The sequence below is a fragment of the Tupaia chinensis genome, unplaced genomic scaffold (genome assembly GCF_000334495.1).
Source record: "Tupaia chinensis unplaced genomic scaffold, TupChi_1.0 Scaffold144281_1, whole genome shotgun sequence".
In the NCBI taxonomy this organism is placed as follows: domain Eukaryota; kingdom Metazoa; phylum Chordata; class Mammalia; order Scandentia; family Tupaiidae; genus Tupaia; species Tupaia belangeri.
Genome location: NW_006204138.1, coordinates 5049 through 21164, shown reverse-complemented (window position 1 = coordinate 21164; position 16116 = coordinate 5049). Strand labels below are relative to the sequence as shown.

Here is a 16116-nt window from a genome sequence, read left to right as displayed (position 1 = left end):
TGCAGGGATAACACAAATGTCCTGAAAGGTTAATGCCATATGAGATCCCTGAGTCAGTCTGAAAACACACCAGGCATGTGTGCATATGCCCAGAAGCCCAAGGAGCTAGAGGACAGGAGAAAAGAGATTGTTACAAGATGAGACCCTGTCAAAGCTGCTTCTCTCTCTCTCCTCTCTCTCTCTCTCTCTCTTACCCTATTTCTCTCTCTCTCCCAAGTATATGTATTCTCTGTCATTACAAATACAGGATAACGTGCATATCAGTATTCTCAATCAGACTGGTGAGAAATGTATGCATGCTGGAATATTCACTTTGCAAGCAAGTGACATATAAGATTGAGTGTATAAAAGAAATTGAAATAAAAATATTGTATATATATATATATATATATATATATATATATACACACAATGTCTAAACAAAAATTATTCCTAATTCCTCTGTGTGATGATTGTATGATGCACAAAAACCTTATAGAATTTAGTTCACTCTACAGAGATTTTGAACATTTCAAGATAAGATGGAGAAGATATTTTGGTTTATGTTTTCAAAATAGTAATATGATTACACTTTCAGATTTTAATATAAATTATTATAGTGATAATGTTTTGATAAGATGACATTAAAATAATTAATTTCTAATATGATATACAACATTTTGAAGCAAAAAATGTTTTTCCAATGTGTCCTCAGAACATAGGACAATCTGTTGCATATAGTGAATGTGTTCAATAAGTATTTACTGAATGATTGAATTGATAGGGAAAATTCCATAAATATATACATACAGTTAATATATTATATATACATAATATTATGTATAATATGTAAATATAAAAATATGTAAATAAAATAAAAAATAAAAACTATATATATGTGTACAATATAAAAATATGTAGATAAAATAGAAAATAAAAACTATATATATGTGTGCCACATATATAAAATTTATAGCAAAGATTATGCAGACAACAATGGGTCGCATGAGAAAGGGCAGCAAATTTCCTCCTTATATGTTTGGGGAGCACTGGGAGAAGCAATGTCTCTCATTTTTTTTTTTTTTGGAGAGGTTTTTTGCTATAGGGCACGTGTGCTCGCCAGACAGACAGAGAGAGACATAGAGACAGAAAGCAAGAAATCACTCCCCAGAGGGGATGGTCACGCCGCAATCCCTTCTCCTCCATTCTCCTCTCGGGATCTTGGGCACGCACGCACACGTGCCCGGCATGAGTTTTAAGCCACCGGGTCTAGGACGCGACCCGTGGTCGACTACGTGGGAGTCCAGCGACATAGCCATTACGCAACTGCTGGTTCCTGCAATGTCTCTCATTTTTTTAAAAAAATATACATTGAGAGGGCAGAATTCAGAAAACTATATACCTCCAGACCAGCAGTTTAAGTTGGTCACAAACAGGACTGTCTCATCTGTGCCATGGACTAACCTATAAGTAATAGTTTCACCCAAATAATTAAAATGTAACAATTATTATATTCACACAGAGGTGAAATTGAACATAAGTTTATGGATTTTAGCAATCATGAAATTCAGTTTAACTCCTTTTCACTTCTGTTCCAAAATATTCTTATGGCCTTTGTATTGTTTTTTCTACTGATTTGTTCTTACAGTTAACTATTGTGTGCAAACCTTTCTTTCTTGTTCTAAGTTTTATAATAGTACATTTTATTCTCTGTCACAATCATTTCTTTTACAATTTTTCCTCAATATCTCTTTTCCCTTTTTGGAAGTTCAGAGGTCATTTGTTGCATTTCCCTAAGAGATCTTCCTGGTATAATTTTTTCTTTAAACTTTTTTTCTCTGTTTACAATTTTTGCTTGTAACTTGTATTTTATTTTTGTTATGATTGTCCTAAATATATATGTGTGTGTGTGTGTGTGTGTGTGTGTGTGTGTATATAAATCTTGACATATTCCTATAGTTGTAAATCCATGGTGCTCGGAGTTGGTTCCCTAGGTCAGCAAAATCAGCATCAACTGGAAAATTGTTAGAATTACAAATTTGTCAAGACCTAGTAAATAAGAAATCCTGACTTTGAAGCTCAGTAATAAGCATTTTAACAAACAATTGAGAAAGGTATATTTTTGGATAACTGTAAGGACATCTTCCTATCAATAGTTTGAAAAAAATTAGTGTACAGTGGCAGTTACCTATGTTGGTTTGGAAACTGTGAAGTTTCCTTATGAAAATTTCAGAAGGGAACAAGTTCAGCACATACACACTCACTAGCAGAGAGAAAAATATGACAGTCGGTGTCTGTCTTCATTTCAAATGCCTAACAGTGACCAACAATTCAGAAACGCAGGTGCGCCTGCTATCCAACATCATGTATTCAGTTTCTTCCACGGGGTTTCTTAAGGTGACTGTGTATTTGAACCAGATTTATTTGCTTTTGTCATTTCATAATTCTAATCCCAGGTTACTAAATTTCTGTAGAATGGATTTGACATGAAGTACACTAAATTTTCACCTCAGGCATTTATTTTTCATTATTATTTCTTTGTTTTCGGGAGATGGTTGTACAAACTGCCATTTATGAGGATTCTTAAGGAAAAAATGCCCTGATCCAATAGCACTCTCATAAGAAACCAAGAATTTTAATTCACAGACATAGGCATTACGAATATCAGTTTCCTTTTTATAAATCTTTCATTCTTAGTCTTTACCATTCATTGGAAGCATTTTGTCAAAGTACGGGAGTCTCCTGAAGCCGGCATTTTACTTTTTCCCCTCCTTCTTGGGATCCATATCTGAGAAACTATTTTGAGCAAGATTTCTCACAGTTTACATGTCTGAATCCAATACCACATTTCAGCCTTCTGTCTTCATCCTCACTGGTCTCCGTGGGCTGGTGGGTGCACACCTGTGGCTAGGACCACTCCTGAGCCTGATGTACATCACTACAATGGTGGGCAACTGTGCAGTCATATATTTGGTGAGGACTCAGCACAGCCTGCAGGAGCCCCAGTACCATTTCTTGTCCATGCTGGCTGGGGCCGATATTGTCTTGTCCATCTCCACACTGTTCTCTGTGCTCAAGGTTTTTCTCCTAGGCGTGTATGAAATTGCATTTGATGGTTGCCTCACTCAGCTCTTCTTCATCCATACATCCTCTTCCATGGGCTCAGGAATTCTCGTTGCCATGGCCTTTGACCGCTTTGTGGCCATCAGCCACCCTCTGCAATATACCACCATACTTACTAACTCACGTGTTGCCAAGATGGGACTAGTGGCCTTGCTGAGGGGCATAGTTCTCATGACTCCATTGCCCATCCTGCTCAAGAGGCTACCCTTCTGCAAGGGCCAGACACTCTCCTATTCCTACTGCCTCCACCCCAATGTCATGAAGCTGGCTTGTGGCCAAGTCAAAATCAACATTCTCTATGGGTTGGTTTTGGTTATCGTTTCTTTTGGGGCTGACTTTCTACTAGTAGTCCTTTCTTATGTGCTGATATTCCAAGCAGTTCTGAGCGTTACTTCCAGAAAAGGCCAGATGAAGGCACTCAACACTTGTTTGTCTCACATCTTTATTGTTCTTATTTACTATGGACCTCTCCTGGCATTAACTGTGATGCATCGAGTCAGCCACAGAAGTTCCCCATTAGCACACACTGTCCTGGGAAATATCTACCTCTTTATGCCACCGATGCTCAACCCAATTGTGTACAGCCTGAAGACCAAGCAGATCCGTGCTGCCCTGAGGAAATCTTTCAAGATCCAGAGAAGGTGAAGATTTATAGAGAAGTTGAAGGTGGTTTAGGTTTGTGTGTGGGGGAAACACCTCCAAAGTCTATAATTGTTTAAGAACTATTATCCATTGTTTTGATTTTAGACCTCCAATATGGATATTGAATTTAATTGTATTAATTATGTTTTTATGAATAAAGATATACATTTTATATTATTTTCTTTGCTCTCACATTTTTCTTAAAATGTAGTTTGAGACACTTTGAGAAAAAAAAATGAGACAGATAAGAGATCATGGCCTAGAATAGTCATAATAAATCCTTGTCAAAATATAGGACTAGTATTTTTCCATATTTCCAAATAAAGTTTGTAATTCAACAACTTCATAAAGACTCCAGAGAGTTTAACAGATCTCCCACCTTTGTTCTTTCTTTTTTCTTTTATTCTATTTAATTTTAGTTTTAGCTGTCTTTCATCTCTCTTGTACTGACATTTCCATGAGAACCATATTTATGTATGTATTTTACATTACTTTAGCTATATCAATTTTCCAGACTGCCTGGATTATAATAGTAAATTAATACATTACTTTATTTGTTCATTCAAATGTTGGGTAATATCCAAGAAATTTTTGTGTGTCACTCCTCCCCCATTAAATAACAATTTATATGCTGTAGAAAAGGATACTTAGCCCAGCATTCTATAGATAATGTCATCAATACATTATTTATGCCTTTTATTTGCTCTATGGTCATTAATGTATTTTATATAATCATTTTGGTAAGTTATTTACTTGATTTTAATCTCCAGAGGTGTGTACATGTAAAGATATTCTGTATAATAATAGCAATGCTCAAATTCAACATAATCTAAAACTAAATTCATGAGTTTCTGCTCTAAATGCTTCATCTTGTATATTCCATCTGTACATGATGGATGCTTGAAACTTCTTTTCACCATTGTGAAAACTATAATATTTCTATTTATCTCTCTTACATTTCTTCATATTTAATATTCATGAATTTAATTCACTCATAATTCCTAAATATATATTAAATGCTTTCACTCACGTATATTTCTATAGTATCTTCACTAATACGAGATTCTACAATTTTCTTCTGTACCTATTGTAATATCTAACTTTTCTTCTTTTACTATTACCCCAAGCTGGGAATGGCAGGTGGTGTGGTGGTTAAGGACACTGGACTCCCACATGGCCAACCATAGTTTGAGTCCCGGACATGGTGGCTTGCTTTCTCACTTTCTCTCACACGTGCATGCACTCTCTTGCTCTGTCCCTCTCTGATCAAATTAAAATAATAAATAAATAAATATAAAGTTAAATAAAATAATTCTTTTTTAAAAGTCTCCCTAAGGTTAAACTCTTATTTATACTTTTGTTTAAACTTTTGTAAAACAAATATAATCATGTCCCATTTTATTTTGAATTTTTGCCATTAAATTCATGTTTGAGATTACAAATTTAACTTAATGGATATGAATTGCTGGGCTATCTATGATCTGACATATTTATTTTTTCTTCCATACTCTGATTTTACTAAACTATCTTCAGTTCTTTGAACAGGGCATATTACTTTAAAATGTTTTGTACTCATTCATTCTATATCTAAGATGCACTTCCTTTTTTAATATGTATATTGTATTTACTTATTTATTTATTTTATACATTCAATCACTGTATATTACTACAGATGCAAAATAATAAATAATCTACACATAATTGCTCAAGAGTGTGCACACTTGCCAAAGAGAGACAGAGGGAGAGAGAAAGGTGGAGAAAGCATCATTCACTGGGAGTTGGTCATGCTGCAATCTCTTTTCCTCTGTCCTACGAGGATTCTGGCTTTGCATGGATACTCATAGTGCATGTTTTTCTACCCACTGGCATCAGGATTCTAACATAGTCAGCCATGTGGAGTCTAGCTTTCTCCCCTAATCACTAAGCTATTCTTCTCACATATACTTTTTATCCCTCATTAGAAAATTTGGCAGATCACTTATGAACTAGATAAGTAATAGTAAACCTTTAGTAACATCCAAAATGTCAATGAATACAATTTCTTTTTTGACCCAATGTCCCCAAAGTGGGACAATATTATGTTACTGAGTATTTAACCTGTGAGATCTGATTCTTTCTCCAGACAGGTAGTTTTGGAATTGAATTACATCAGAGGATATTCAGCTGGTTTATGCTGGAGATTTGTTTGCTTGGTGTGTGGTAAAAACACCCAGGTATCTGGTGTCAGAAGTGTTCTGGGCTGTAATGGTCAACTGTGTAAAAATAGTAAAAAGCACTTCAATGTTTTCGAAAAGACCTGTATCCTTAGTATGTGTGTGTGTGTGTGTGTGTGTGTGTGTGTGTGCGTGTGTGTGTGTGTATTGTGGAGGGAGTATATGAGATAAAGAGATTTATAAAAGCAAAAGAATAAATAATAGCAAAATAAAATACTCTCCATTTTTTTCTAGAGACAGATTTTTGCTTTAGGGTACATGGAGTTGGTGGAGACAAAGAGAGACAGAAAGAGAGGGGAGACAGCCACATCGCCATCCCTTCTCCTCCTTTCTCCTCTCAGGATCTTGGGCACTCACGCACACGTGTTGGCATGAGTTTTTTTATTTTTTCTTTCCCTCTGTCATGAGTTTTAAGCTGCCGGGATCCTCCAGGACTCCCATGGTTGACCACATGGGAATCCAGCAACGTAACCCTTAAACCATCTGCTGGTCCCGAAGACTCTATTTTAAAGAGCTTCAAAAATTAAAACTCTGATAATAGCTGAATCCTGAATCATTTAAAAAGTGAATTTCACAATACTGTTCTAACAGATGATCAGGCTTACGCTGGCTAAGGTGAAGCTGGGTGATGAGCATGAGCCCATTTTAAGCAAAGTGTTTCAGTGTCTTGGAAAAAAAATATCAAATTGATTAACAAGAGGTTAATTATGATTAATAGCTAGAATCAATGTAGAAATTAAAGGGCTGGCAGGTGGTGTGGTGATTAAGGCACTGGACTCCCTCATGGCTGACTTTGGTTTGAGTCCAGGACCTGGAGGCTTGCTTTCTTACTTTCCCTTTCTCTCTCTCTGCCTCTCTCTGGTCAAATTAAACAAATAATAATGATAAAAATAAGTTAAATAAAATAATTCTTTTAAAAATGTAGAAATTAACATTAATAAATTAAATGCAAAGGTCTGATTAAATCTCTGATATCGACTTTTTTTTTTTGAGAGAGGTTTTTAGGTTTTCACTATAGGGCACGTGAGCTCGCTAAACAGACAGAGACAGACAGAGAAACAGAAAGCGAGAAATCACCCCCCAGGGGGGATGGTCACAGCGCAATCCCTTCTCCTCCATTCTCCTCTCAGGATCTTGGGCATGCACACACACACACGCCCGGCGTGAGTTTTAAGCCACTGGGTCTGGGACGCAAACCATGGTTGACTACGGGGGAATCCAGCGACATAGCCATTACACTAACTGCTGGTTCCCTCAATTACTTTTTTCATCTTCTCGTAGTTTTCCTTGTGGAGATTTATAACTTCTTTGATTAGATTTATTCCTAAGTACCTTATACTTTTTGTGGCTATGGTAAATGGAATAACTTTTTTCAATTCTATCTCAGTTGTTCATATATAGACATGCTATAGATTTCTTTTGTTGTTGTTTTTTGAGAGTTTTTTTTTTTTTTTTTTTTTTTCTATAGGGCTATTTTTGTGCTTGCCAGAAAGACAGAGACAGAGAGATAGAAAGTGAGAAATCACCTCCCAGGGGGGATGGCCACGCCGCAATTCCTTCTTTTCCCTTCTTCTCTTGGGATCCTGGGCACGCACTCTACATGCATGCACCTGGCGTGAGTTTAAGCCACTGGGTCCAGGACTGGAACCACATTCAGCTACATGAGAGTTCAGCGACATGGCCATTATGCTAACTGCTGGTCCCAGCAGTAGGAGTTATACAGTACACTAAATATATAACTAACAATACTTCACAATAATGAGTAGGTTAATGCTTTATTTTAGTCTCCAAAATAGGAAGTGTTAAAAGAAAAAAAAAGGCCAATTTAACTGAGTGGAGTTTTAATTGAGTAAATCTTCACATGATTTGAATTGGGGAGTTTGTCATACCAACTTCTAAGCAACTCTGGGTAGCCTCATGATCATAGAGTATTTAAGTTCTGGGAGAGAAAAGTGACGTACAAAAGCAAAAATGAGGGAATGAGGTAGTAAAACAATTTGGGTTTGTTATATTTCAAAGTTTGTCTATATTAACACAGTTTAAAAGGTGAGATGCCCACCTTGCATTCCTGGAATAAGACCTACCTGATCATGATGATCTTTTTTATAAGTTGTTGGATATGATTTTGCTAGTATCTTGTTGAGAATCTTTGTGTCTATATTCATCAGAGATATTGGTCTATAGTTTTTCTTCCTTGTCCTGTCCTTATCTGTTTTAAGGATAATGGGATAGAGGCTTCATAGAATGAATTAGAGAGAAATTCACCCTTTTAGATCTTTAGAAATAACTTGAGCAGAATGAGGGTTAACTCTTCTTTGAACATTCTGTAGACTTCAGAGGTGAAGCCATCAAGGCCAGGGATTTTCTTTGTTGGCAGGTTATTTTACTGATTCAATCTCCTGGCTTGTTATGGGCCTATTCAGACTTTCTATATCCTCCTGGCTCAATCTTGGTAGATTATATGTGTCCAGGAATTTGTCCATTTCATCCAGATTGTCTTGTTTCTTGGCATATAGATGCTCATAATATCCTCTAATGATGTTTTGTATTTCTACTATGTCTATTGCTATATTGCCTGTTTCATTGCAGAGTTGATTCACCTGGTTCCTTTTTCTCTTCTTCTTAATAAGTGTCGCTAGTGGTGTATCGATTTTTTTTTATCCTTTCAAAGAACCAGCTTTTACTTTCATTTATTTTCTGTATAGTTCGTTTATTTTCTATTTCATTTATTTCTGCTCATATCTTTATTATTTTCTTTCTCCTAGAGTTTTCTGGATCTTTTTGCTGTTGCTTCTCCAATTCTCTGAGGCATCATGTTATGTGATACCCTTGCCTTCTTTCTGTCTTCCTCTTATGTGCACTAATTGCTATGAACTTCCCTCTTGTTTTTTTATTTGGTTTTTTTTTTTTTTTTTTTTGAGAGGTTTTTGCTATAGGGCGTGTGTGCTTGCCAGACAGACAGAGAGAAACACGGAGACAGAAAGTGAGAAATCACCCCCCAGGGGGTATGGCCACGCCGCAATTCCTTCTCCTCCACTTTCCTCTCAGAATCTTGGGCACGTACGCACATGCACCCAGTGTGAGTTTAAGCCACCGGGTCTGGGACACTAACTGTGGTCAACTACGTGGGAGTCCAGCGACATAACCATTATGCTAACTGCTGGTCCCTGAACTTCCCTCTTATAACTGCTTTAGCAGTTCCTAAAGATTATGGAAACTCATGTCCTCGTTGTCATTGGCTTCCATGAATCTTTTGATTTCAGTCTTTATTTCTTCAATAGTTGTTGCTATTTTTTATTGAGTTGAATTTACATACTGCGAAATTAACATTTTTAAGGGAAAAATTGAGTGGAATTTATTATATTTAGCATCATACAAACCATAAACTTTATCTAGTCTAAAGATATATTCTTCACTTCAAAATATAACCTCATATCCATTAAACAGTTAATAGTCTTTCCTACTTCCCTCTAGCTTCAAGAAATCACCAGTCAGCCTTATGTGTTTATATGTGTTTAAGGACTTACCTATTCTGGATATTTCATATAACAATAACCATGTGATATGTAGCCTTTTAAACTGGGTTTCTTTCACTTAGTATAATGTTTTTGAGGATCATCCAGATTGTGTATGTGTCACTATTGTATTAAAATTAATATATATATGTATATGTTTGTGTGTGTGCATGTGTGTTTATATAGTGATAGATAGACAGATAGATATAGATATTTCTAAGTATGTGTGTATGTTCAATTTGTTTGTCCTGTAATATATTGAATGATAGATCAACTTTGAAGGGTAAGATCAACTTTTATAGAATGGCCAACTTTCAAATTCTAATATCTCATGAACACTAAAAGATGCCTCTAGGTCTCTGCTAATTTTCAGATTATTTCACTGGTGTTAGTAGATGGATTTTTTAAAATATAATTTGAGGGACCAGCAATTGGTGTAATGGCTATGTCACTGGACTCCCATGTAGTCAACCATGGTTCAAGTCCCGGACCTGGTGACTTAAACTCACGTAAGATGTGTGTGCATGAATGCATGCCCAAGACCCTGAGAAGAGGATAGAAGAGAAGGGAGTGCAGTGTGGCCATCACCCCTTGGGGGTTATTTCTTGCTTTCTGTCTCTCTGTCTGTCTCTGTCTTTCTGGTGAGTGCACGTGCTCTATATCAGAATCTTGGGCACGTACGCACATGCACCCAGTGTGAGTTTAAGCCACCGGGTCTGGGACACTAACTGTGGTCAACTACGTGGGAGTCCAGCGACATAACCATTATGCTAACTGCTGGTCCCTGAACTTCCCTCTTATAACTGCTTTAGCAGTTCCTAAAGATTATGGAAACTCATGTCCTCGTTGTCATTGGCTTCCATGAATCTTTTGATTTCAGTCTTTATTTCTTCAATAGTTGTTGCTATTTTTTATTGAGTTGAATTTACATACTGCGAAATTAACATTTTTAAGGGAAAAATTGAGTGGAATTTATTATATTTAGCATCATACAAACCATAAACTTTATCTAGTCTAAAGATATATTCTTCACTTCAAAATATAACCTCATATCCATTAAACAGTTAATAGTCTTTCCTACTTCCCTCTAGCTTCAAGAAATCACCAGTCAGCCTTATGTGTTTATATGTGTTTAAGGACTTACCTATTCTGGATATTTCATATAACAATAACCATGTGATATGTAGCCTTTTAAACTGGGTTTCTTTCACTTAGTATAATGTTTTTGAGGATCATCCAGATTGTGTATGTGTCACTATTGTATTAAAATTAATATATATATGTATATGTTTGTGTGTGTGCATGTGTGTTTATATAGTGATAGATAGACAGATAGATATAGATATTTCTAAGTATGTGTGTATGTTCAATTTGTTTGTCCTGTAATATATTGAATGATAGATCAACTTTGAAGGGTAAGATCAACTTTTATAGAATGGCCAACTTTCAAATTCTAATATCTCATGAACACTAAAAGATGCCTCTAGGTCTCTGCTAATTTTCAGATTATTTCACTGGTGTTAGTAGATGGATTTTTTAAAATATAATTTGAGGGACCAGCAATTGGTGTAATGGCTATGTCACTGGACTCCCATGTAGTCAACCATGGTTCAAGTCCCGGACCTGGTGACTTAAACTCACGTAAGATGTGTGTGCATGAATGCATGCCCAAGACCCTGAGAAGAGGATAGAAGAGAAGGGAGTGCAGTGTGGCCATCACCCCTTGGGGGTTATTTCTTGCTTTCTGTCTCTCTGTCTGTCTCTGTCTTTCTGGTGAGTGCACGTGCTCTATAGCAAAAACCTCTCCAAAAAAGAAGAAAAATACATAATTTGAAATTTGTAAGAACAAGGTAATTTTTTTTCTATATTTTGGCTAATCCTAGTTTCTTTGCTACTTTCCTGAAGGTAATTGTTAACTGCCTGGGCAATGATTTAAAACTTACAAAAAATTTACAAGAATAAGAATTGTATACAGTTTATACAGTCATAAAATTAAATATTCAACATTTAAAGAGCTTCAATTTGCATATTCATGTATTTCTGTAAAAAAGAAAACAATATGAAGATCCACATATCCCTCAGTGATTATATATATTTCAGTTGAAAATGTGGCAAAGTGACACATTTGTTATTTTTTTCCTTAGACAATAGCCAAAGTCCCATCACCTTTTTGGAGAACAAGAAGAAAGTTTCGATTTTTAAAAAATAGTACCTTAGAAGGGGTGACAATTTCTCTGGAGAGCAACAAAAAGAGTTAGGGAGAGTTAGGGAGGTATTTTTTCACCAAGGCTATGCTTACTTACTTCAAAATGTTGCTCCTGACCTTGAAAACCTTATGTACTGCAGACCTTATCTGTTTGGTTTTCAGGCTATAAACCAAGGGGTTGAGGACAGGAGTCAAGAAGAGGAAGAGATTGGCCATGGTGACATGGAGAAGAGGAGATGCGAATTTACCAAACCTATGAATCAGGGCCAGCACAATGAGTGGCACATAAAAGATGAAGACAGTGAAGATGTGAGAAACACAAGTATTAAGTGCTTTGAGCTGACCACCTTCTGAAGCAATTCCCAGCACTGTTTTCAAAATCAAGATGTATGAGACTACAATGAACACTGAGTCAACTCCAAAGGAGCAGAGTACAAGGGACAATCCATAGATGATGTTGACTTTGACAGGGCCACAGGCCAGCTTCATAACATCAGGGTGGTAGCAGTAACAATGTGATAGAATGACATCCTTGCAGAAGGGCAATCGCTTGAGCAGGATTGGCAAGGGTGCCATCAATATCACTCCCCTAACCACAGCTGCTAGCCCCATCCCAACAATCCGAGGAGGAGTTAAAATCACAGTGTAGTGCAGAGGGTTGCGAATAGCTATAAACCGGTCAAAGGCCATGGCTAGCAAGATGGCAGACTCCATGGAGGAGAAAGTGTGGATGAAGAACATTTGCGTTAGGCACGAGTGGAACTCAATATCCCTGTGATTCAGGAGAAAGACATTTAGTACTGTAGGCAGAGTTGATAAAGACAGACCCACATCTGTAGCCGCCAGCATAGACAAGAAGATATACTGAGGCTCATGAAGGCTGGAGGAAGTTTTGACAACAAAGAGGATGGTACAGTTCCCCAGAAGGGCAATCAGGTACATGGTACACAATGGGATAGACATCCATATTTGTACAGCCTCCAATCCAGGGATGCCTGTTAGAATGAGAGTGGGAGGTTGAAACCAGCTGTTATTCATAAACCCCATTAGTATATTTATTGGAATCCAGCCAGATCAGCTTCCTAATATTCCTATTGGGAAAAAATATATACACATGTTAAGACAGGAAGAAATAATGCATATTACTGCCCTGAGACAACATTAATCCTAGCCATTTTTACATCATAGCAGTGATCCTTAGAAAGGTTTCAAACCTTTGGGAACCAGCAGTTAGTGTAATGGCTATGTCGCTGGACTCCCACGTAGTTGACCATGGTTCACGTCCCTGACCCGGTGGCTTAAAACTTACGCCAAGCACGTGTGTGTGCTTGCCCAAGATCCCAAGAGGAGAATAGCGGAGAAGGGATCGCGGCGTGAACATCGCCCCTTGGGGGTGATTTCTCGCTTTCTGTCTATGTCTCTCTCTGTCTGTCTGGAAAGCACACGTGCCCTATAGCAAAAACCCCTCAGAAAAAAAAAAAAAGAATCCATGTAAACCACAAGTCTTTTTTTTATAATGTTTGTGTTATTTTTTCCTTCATTCTTACAATGAATGTCTGGGTTTTGTTATGTTTTATTTTTAAATGAAATATTATTTTTTAATGAGAGATACATATGAAAATATGAGACAATCTACTCATGCAAAAATTGTATCAAACGTCAATGAATAATTTATTGAAAACATTTAAAATGTCAGGTTGGCAGGTGGCTTGGTGGTTAAGGTGCTGGACTCCCACATGGCTGACTATGATTCAAGTTCTGGACTTGGCATCTTGCTTTCTTACTCTCTCTCTTTCTCACTCTGTCTTTGGTCAAATGAAAATAATAATAATGATAAATAAATAAAAATTAAATAAGCTATTGTTTAAAAAAGAAAATGTTTTAAAAGAAACTTGACATATTATAAACCGATAAATACCTTAGTGAATGTAATAAACAGCATAATTTGGCCCAACTGCAGTAGCGAGTACTGAGTGTTGCCTTTCACCAGGTTGAGGCCGTGTGGGAGGCCCATGTGTAATTTGTAGTCTACCTTAAAAAGGCGGGTGTGGTGGTTCACTTGTCAGCCCACCTATTTTGGAACCTAAGGCTGGAGGATCATGACATACGGAGACTTTGTATAAAAAAATCAAAACAAAACACAACATCAACCCACACGACACACACAAACACACTAAACACTGTGATTGGAAGAAATGTTGTTAGTTTGTGTCTTTATAGTACAAAGAAGACAGGAAGATAATATTTATCAGTTCAATTTAAATTTTTTGTGCTTAAAATTGCAGTTTGTCATGCTGAAATTAAAAATACTGACATAACTACATTCGAATATGAGGGTGAATTAAGAAATGGGAGCAATATATCTCAAGTACTCTTACATAGAAGAGCATGAAATCCAAACACAATGTGTTTTGTAAAATCATATTATTTAAAAATATTGCCAAAGAAAAATATACCAGATAAAAAAACAAATAGAAATTAATGAAAAAATTTCTCAGAAAATGGCTAGAGGTTGGGAGAATTTGAACAAGAGACTCTTCTCTCAACTGAAATTAGAATTTCTGGGGAAAAAATAGAATTTCTAGAATGGTTTTAAGTCATGTAGCTTCAAAAACCAAAATTACTTTTTCATAAGTAGCAGTGTGTCTTTGAAGAGCAAATATCAGATGGATCACAATTCATACATTTCCATCCATTAATATGTACACTTTATTTCCTCAGTGTTCCATTCACGCATTTTTTCGGTGCTGAATTTCAACTGCATTATAGTACATTCTTTCATGGTACAACTAGTGAACAGTGTTTTTCAAGTGTGCTTTTGCAGATGAGGAAGAGTTGCAAGCAATACACACAGCCCCTTTCTAACAAGGAGACTAATGTCTTAGGGACATAGACTATTACTGGCAACCTAGGTTCTATATACTTTTTTTTAATCCATACAGGTGGAATATCAGAGTTACTCATATTGTAATTAAAAACAAGAAAGTCATAACCATACCACAAATACTACCCATACTCCATCACTCAACACACTGTTTCCCACCTTATTAAAATAGAGCTCTCTCACAAACATTAAACTTTTACCAACCACAATAGACCATGCACTTTTTTTCAAATATATGGGTAATATATACACTATGAATTAATATATAAACATATAATCAGCTCTCCCTTTGCTTCAACTTTCCTCCAGAATATCTTCAAATTTAATCTCTACATTAATTTTTACTTTCCATGTTTAGTACCAACTCAATTATTGCAACCACCACCAGGATCAATACCACCATTGACAACACTGTGACAAACAGTGTAAAACTCAATTGTAAATTTAATTCACATTGTTGTTTGTTCAATTTTTATTTTTCTTTTTAGATTTTTGCCATAGGGCTTTAGGCTTACCAAAGAGAAAAACAGAGATACAATGATAGGGAAAGTGAGAAATCACACCCCCTGGGGGGGGGTTAGCCACTCTGCAATCCCTTCCCCTTTATTCTCCTCATGGGATTTTGAGCTCTCAAGTACATGCACCCAGTATTTTTCGAGCTGCCGATTCTAGGACTCCAAACTATGAACTTGGCTATGTAAGATCCAGTGCCTTAACCACCATGCCACCTGCTGGACCATTTGTTAATTTTTAAATTCTTTTTGTGTTTGTATCCATTTACCTTTTCTGTGAGAATATCTTTTGTTTTAACTGATTTAATATTCTGTCACTCTCTAATATTGGTGAATTAGTTGCTTCATTCTACTAAATACGACTTATTCATTCCCTTATCAAAATTTTGTTTACTTTCTGATCACATTCTAAAAAAGTAGTCAAGATTTATCTCCACAAATACTAATTAAATTCATTTGCTAAAGGCCAGTTTATCACCAAAATTCCATGAAAATAACCCTAGGTCTATTCTACATCATAAGATGTAAAATTCCTCTCTAATCATTAAATCCCTATCAAATGTACTACTTTATCCCCATGTTTGACATTGACCACGTATCGTTTTTATAGTACTTCTAAGTGTTCAAAAAATGAGTTTCCCTTATCCAGTTTCATTTTAAATGTCTTTAAGATTAGGATTGCACTCTTTACCTATCTCAGAAAGGTAGTCCAGCTATGTTTGGACACAGCAGGCACATAATAATTTTTAAAGAAATAAGTCAATAATTCAGAGATTTCTGCTTCCAACATTTGCTTGATAATGCTTAGAAAGGACATAAAGGTTATTGAAATTTAGAATCAATTTAAAACTGTGAGGTATAAAATTTTGGGAGTCAAACTACCTACTTGGTTCATTTAGAAGCAAAGAATAGATGCCGCTAATCTTGGAAAGTGGAGGAAGTGATGTATATCATCCAATAGAGAATATTAATTTTGTTATTTGCTCAATATTCAGCTATCCTTGATTGGGATTTCTATTTATCTGTATGGTGGATTATCCAG

The 16116-nt window shown here is 36.2% G+C and overlaps 2 protein-coding genes across 2 annotated transcripts; one reads left to right on the top strand and one right to left on the bottom strand.

Moving 5' to 3' along the window:
- Positions 1-2805: 2805 nt before the first annotated feature.
- On the top strand, positions 2806-3747 carry LOC102481132 (olfactory receptor 51G2). The gene has a single exon (XM_006166651.1). It carries the CDS (start codon positions 2806-2808, stop codon positions 3745-3747), a length of 942 nt encoding a protein of 313 aa, XP_006166713.1.
- Positions 3748-11771: 8024 nt separating this feature from the next.
- Positions 11772-12725, bottom strand: LOC102480705 (olfactory receptor 51A4). The gene has a single exon (XM_006166650.1). The coding sequence runs from the start codon at positions 12723-12725 to the stop codon at positions 11772-11774; it is 954 nt and encodes a 317-aa protein (XP_006166712.1).
- Positions 12726-16116: the final 3391 nt, after the last annotated feature.

Excerpts from the sequence above, each read along its gene's own strand:
- LOC102481132 (XM_006166651.1), top strand. The coding sequence starts at position 2,806 with ATGTCTGAATCCAATACCACATTTCAGCCTTCTGTCTTCATCCTCACT.
- LOC102480705 (XM_006166650.1), bottom strand. The coding sequence starts at position 12,725 with ATGGGGTTTATGAATAACAGCTGGTTTCAACCTCCCACTCTCATTCTA.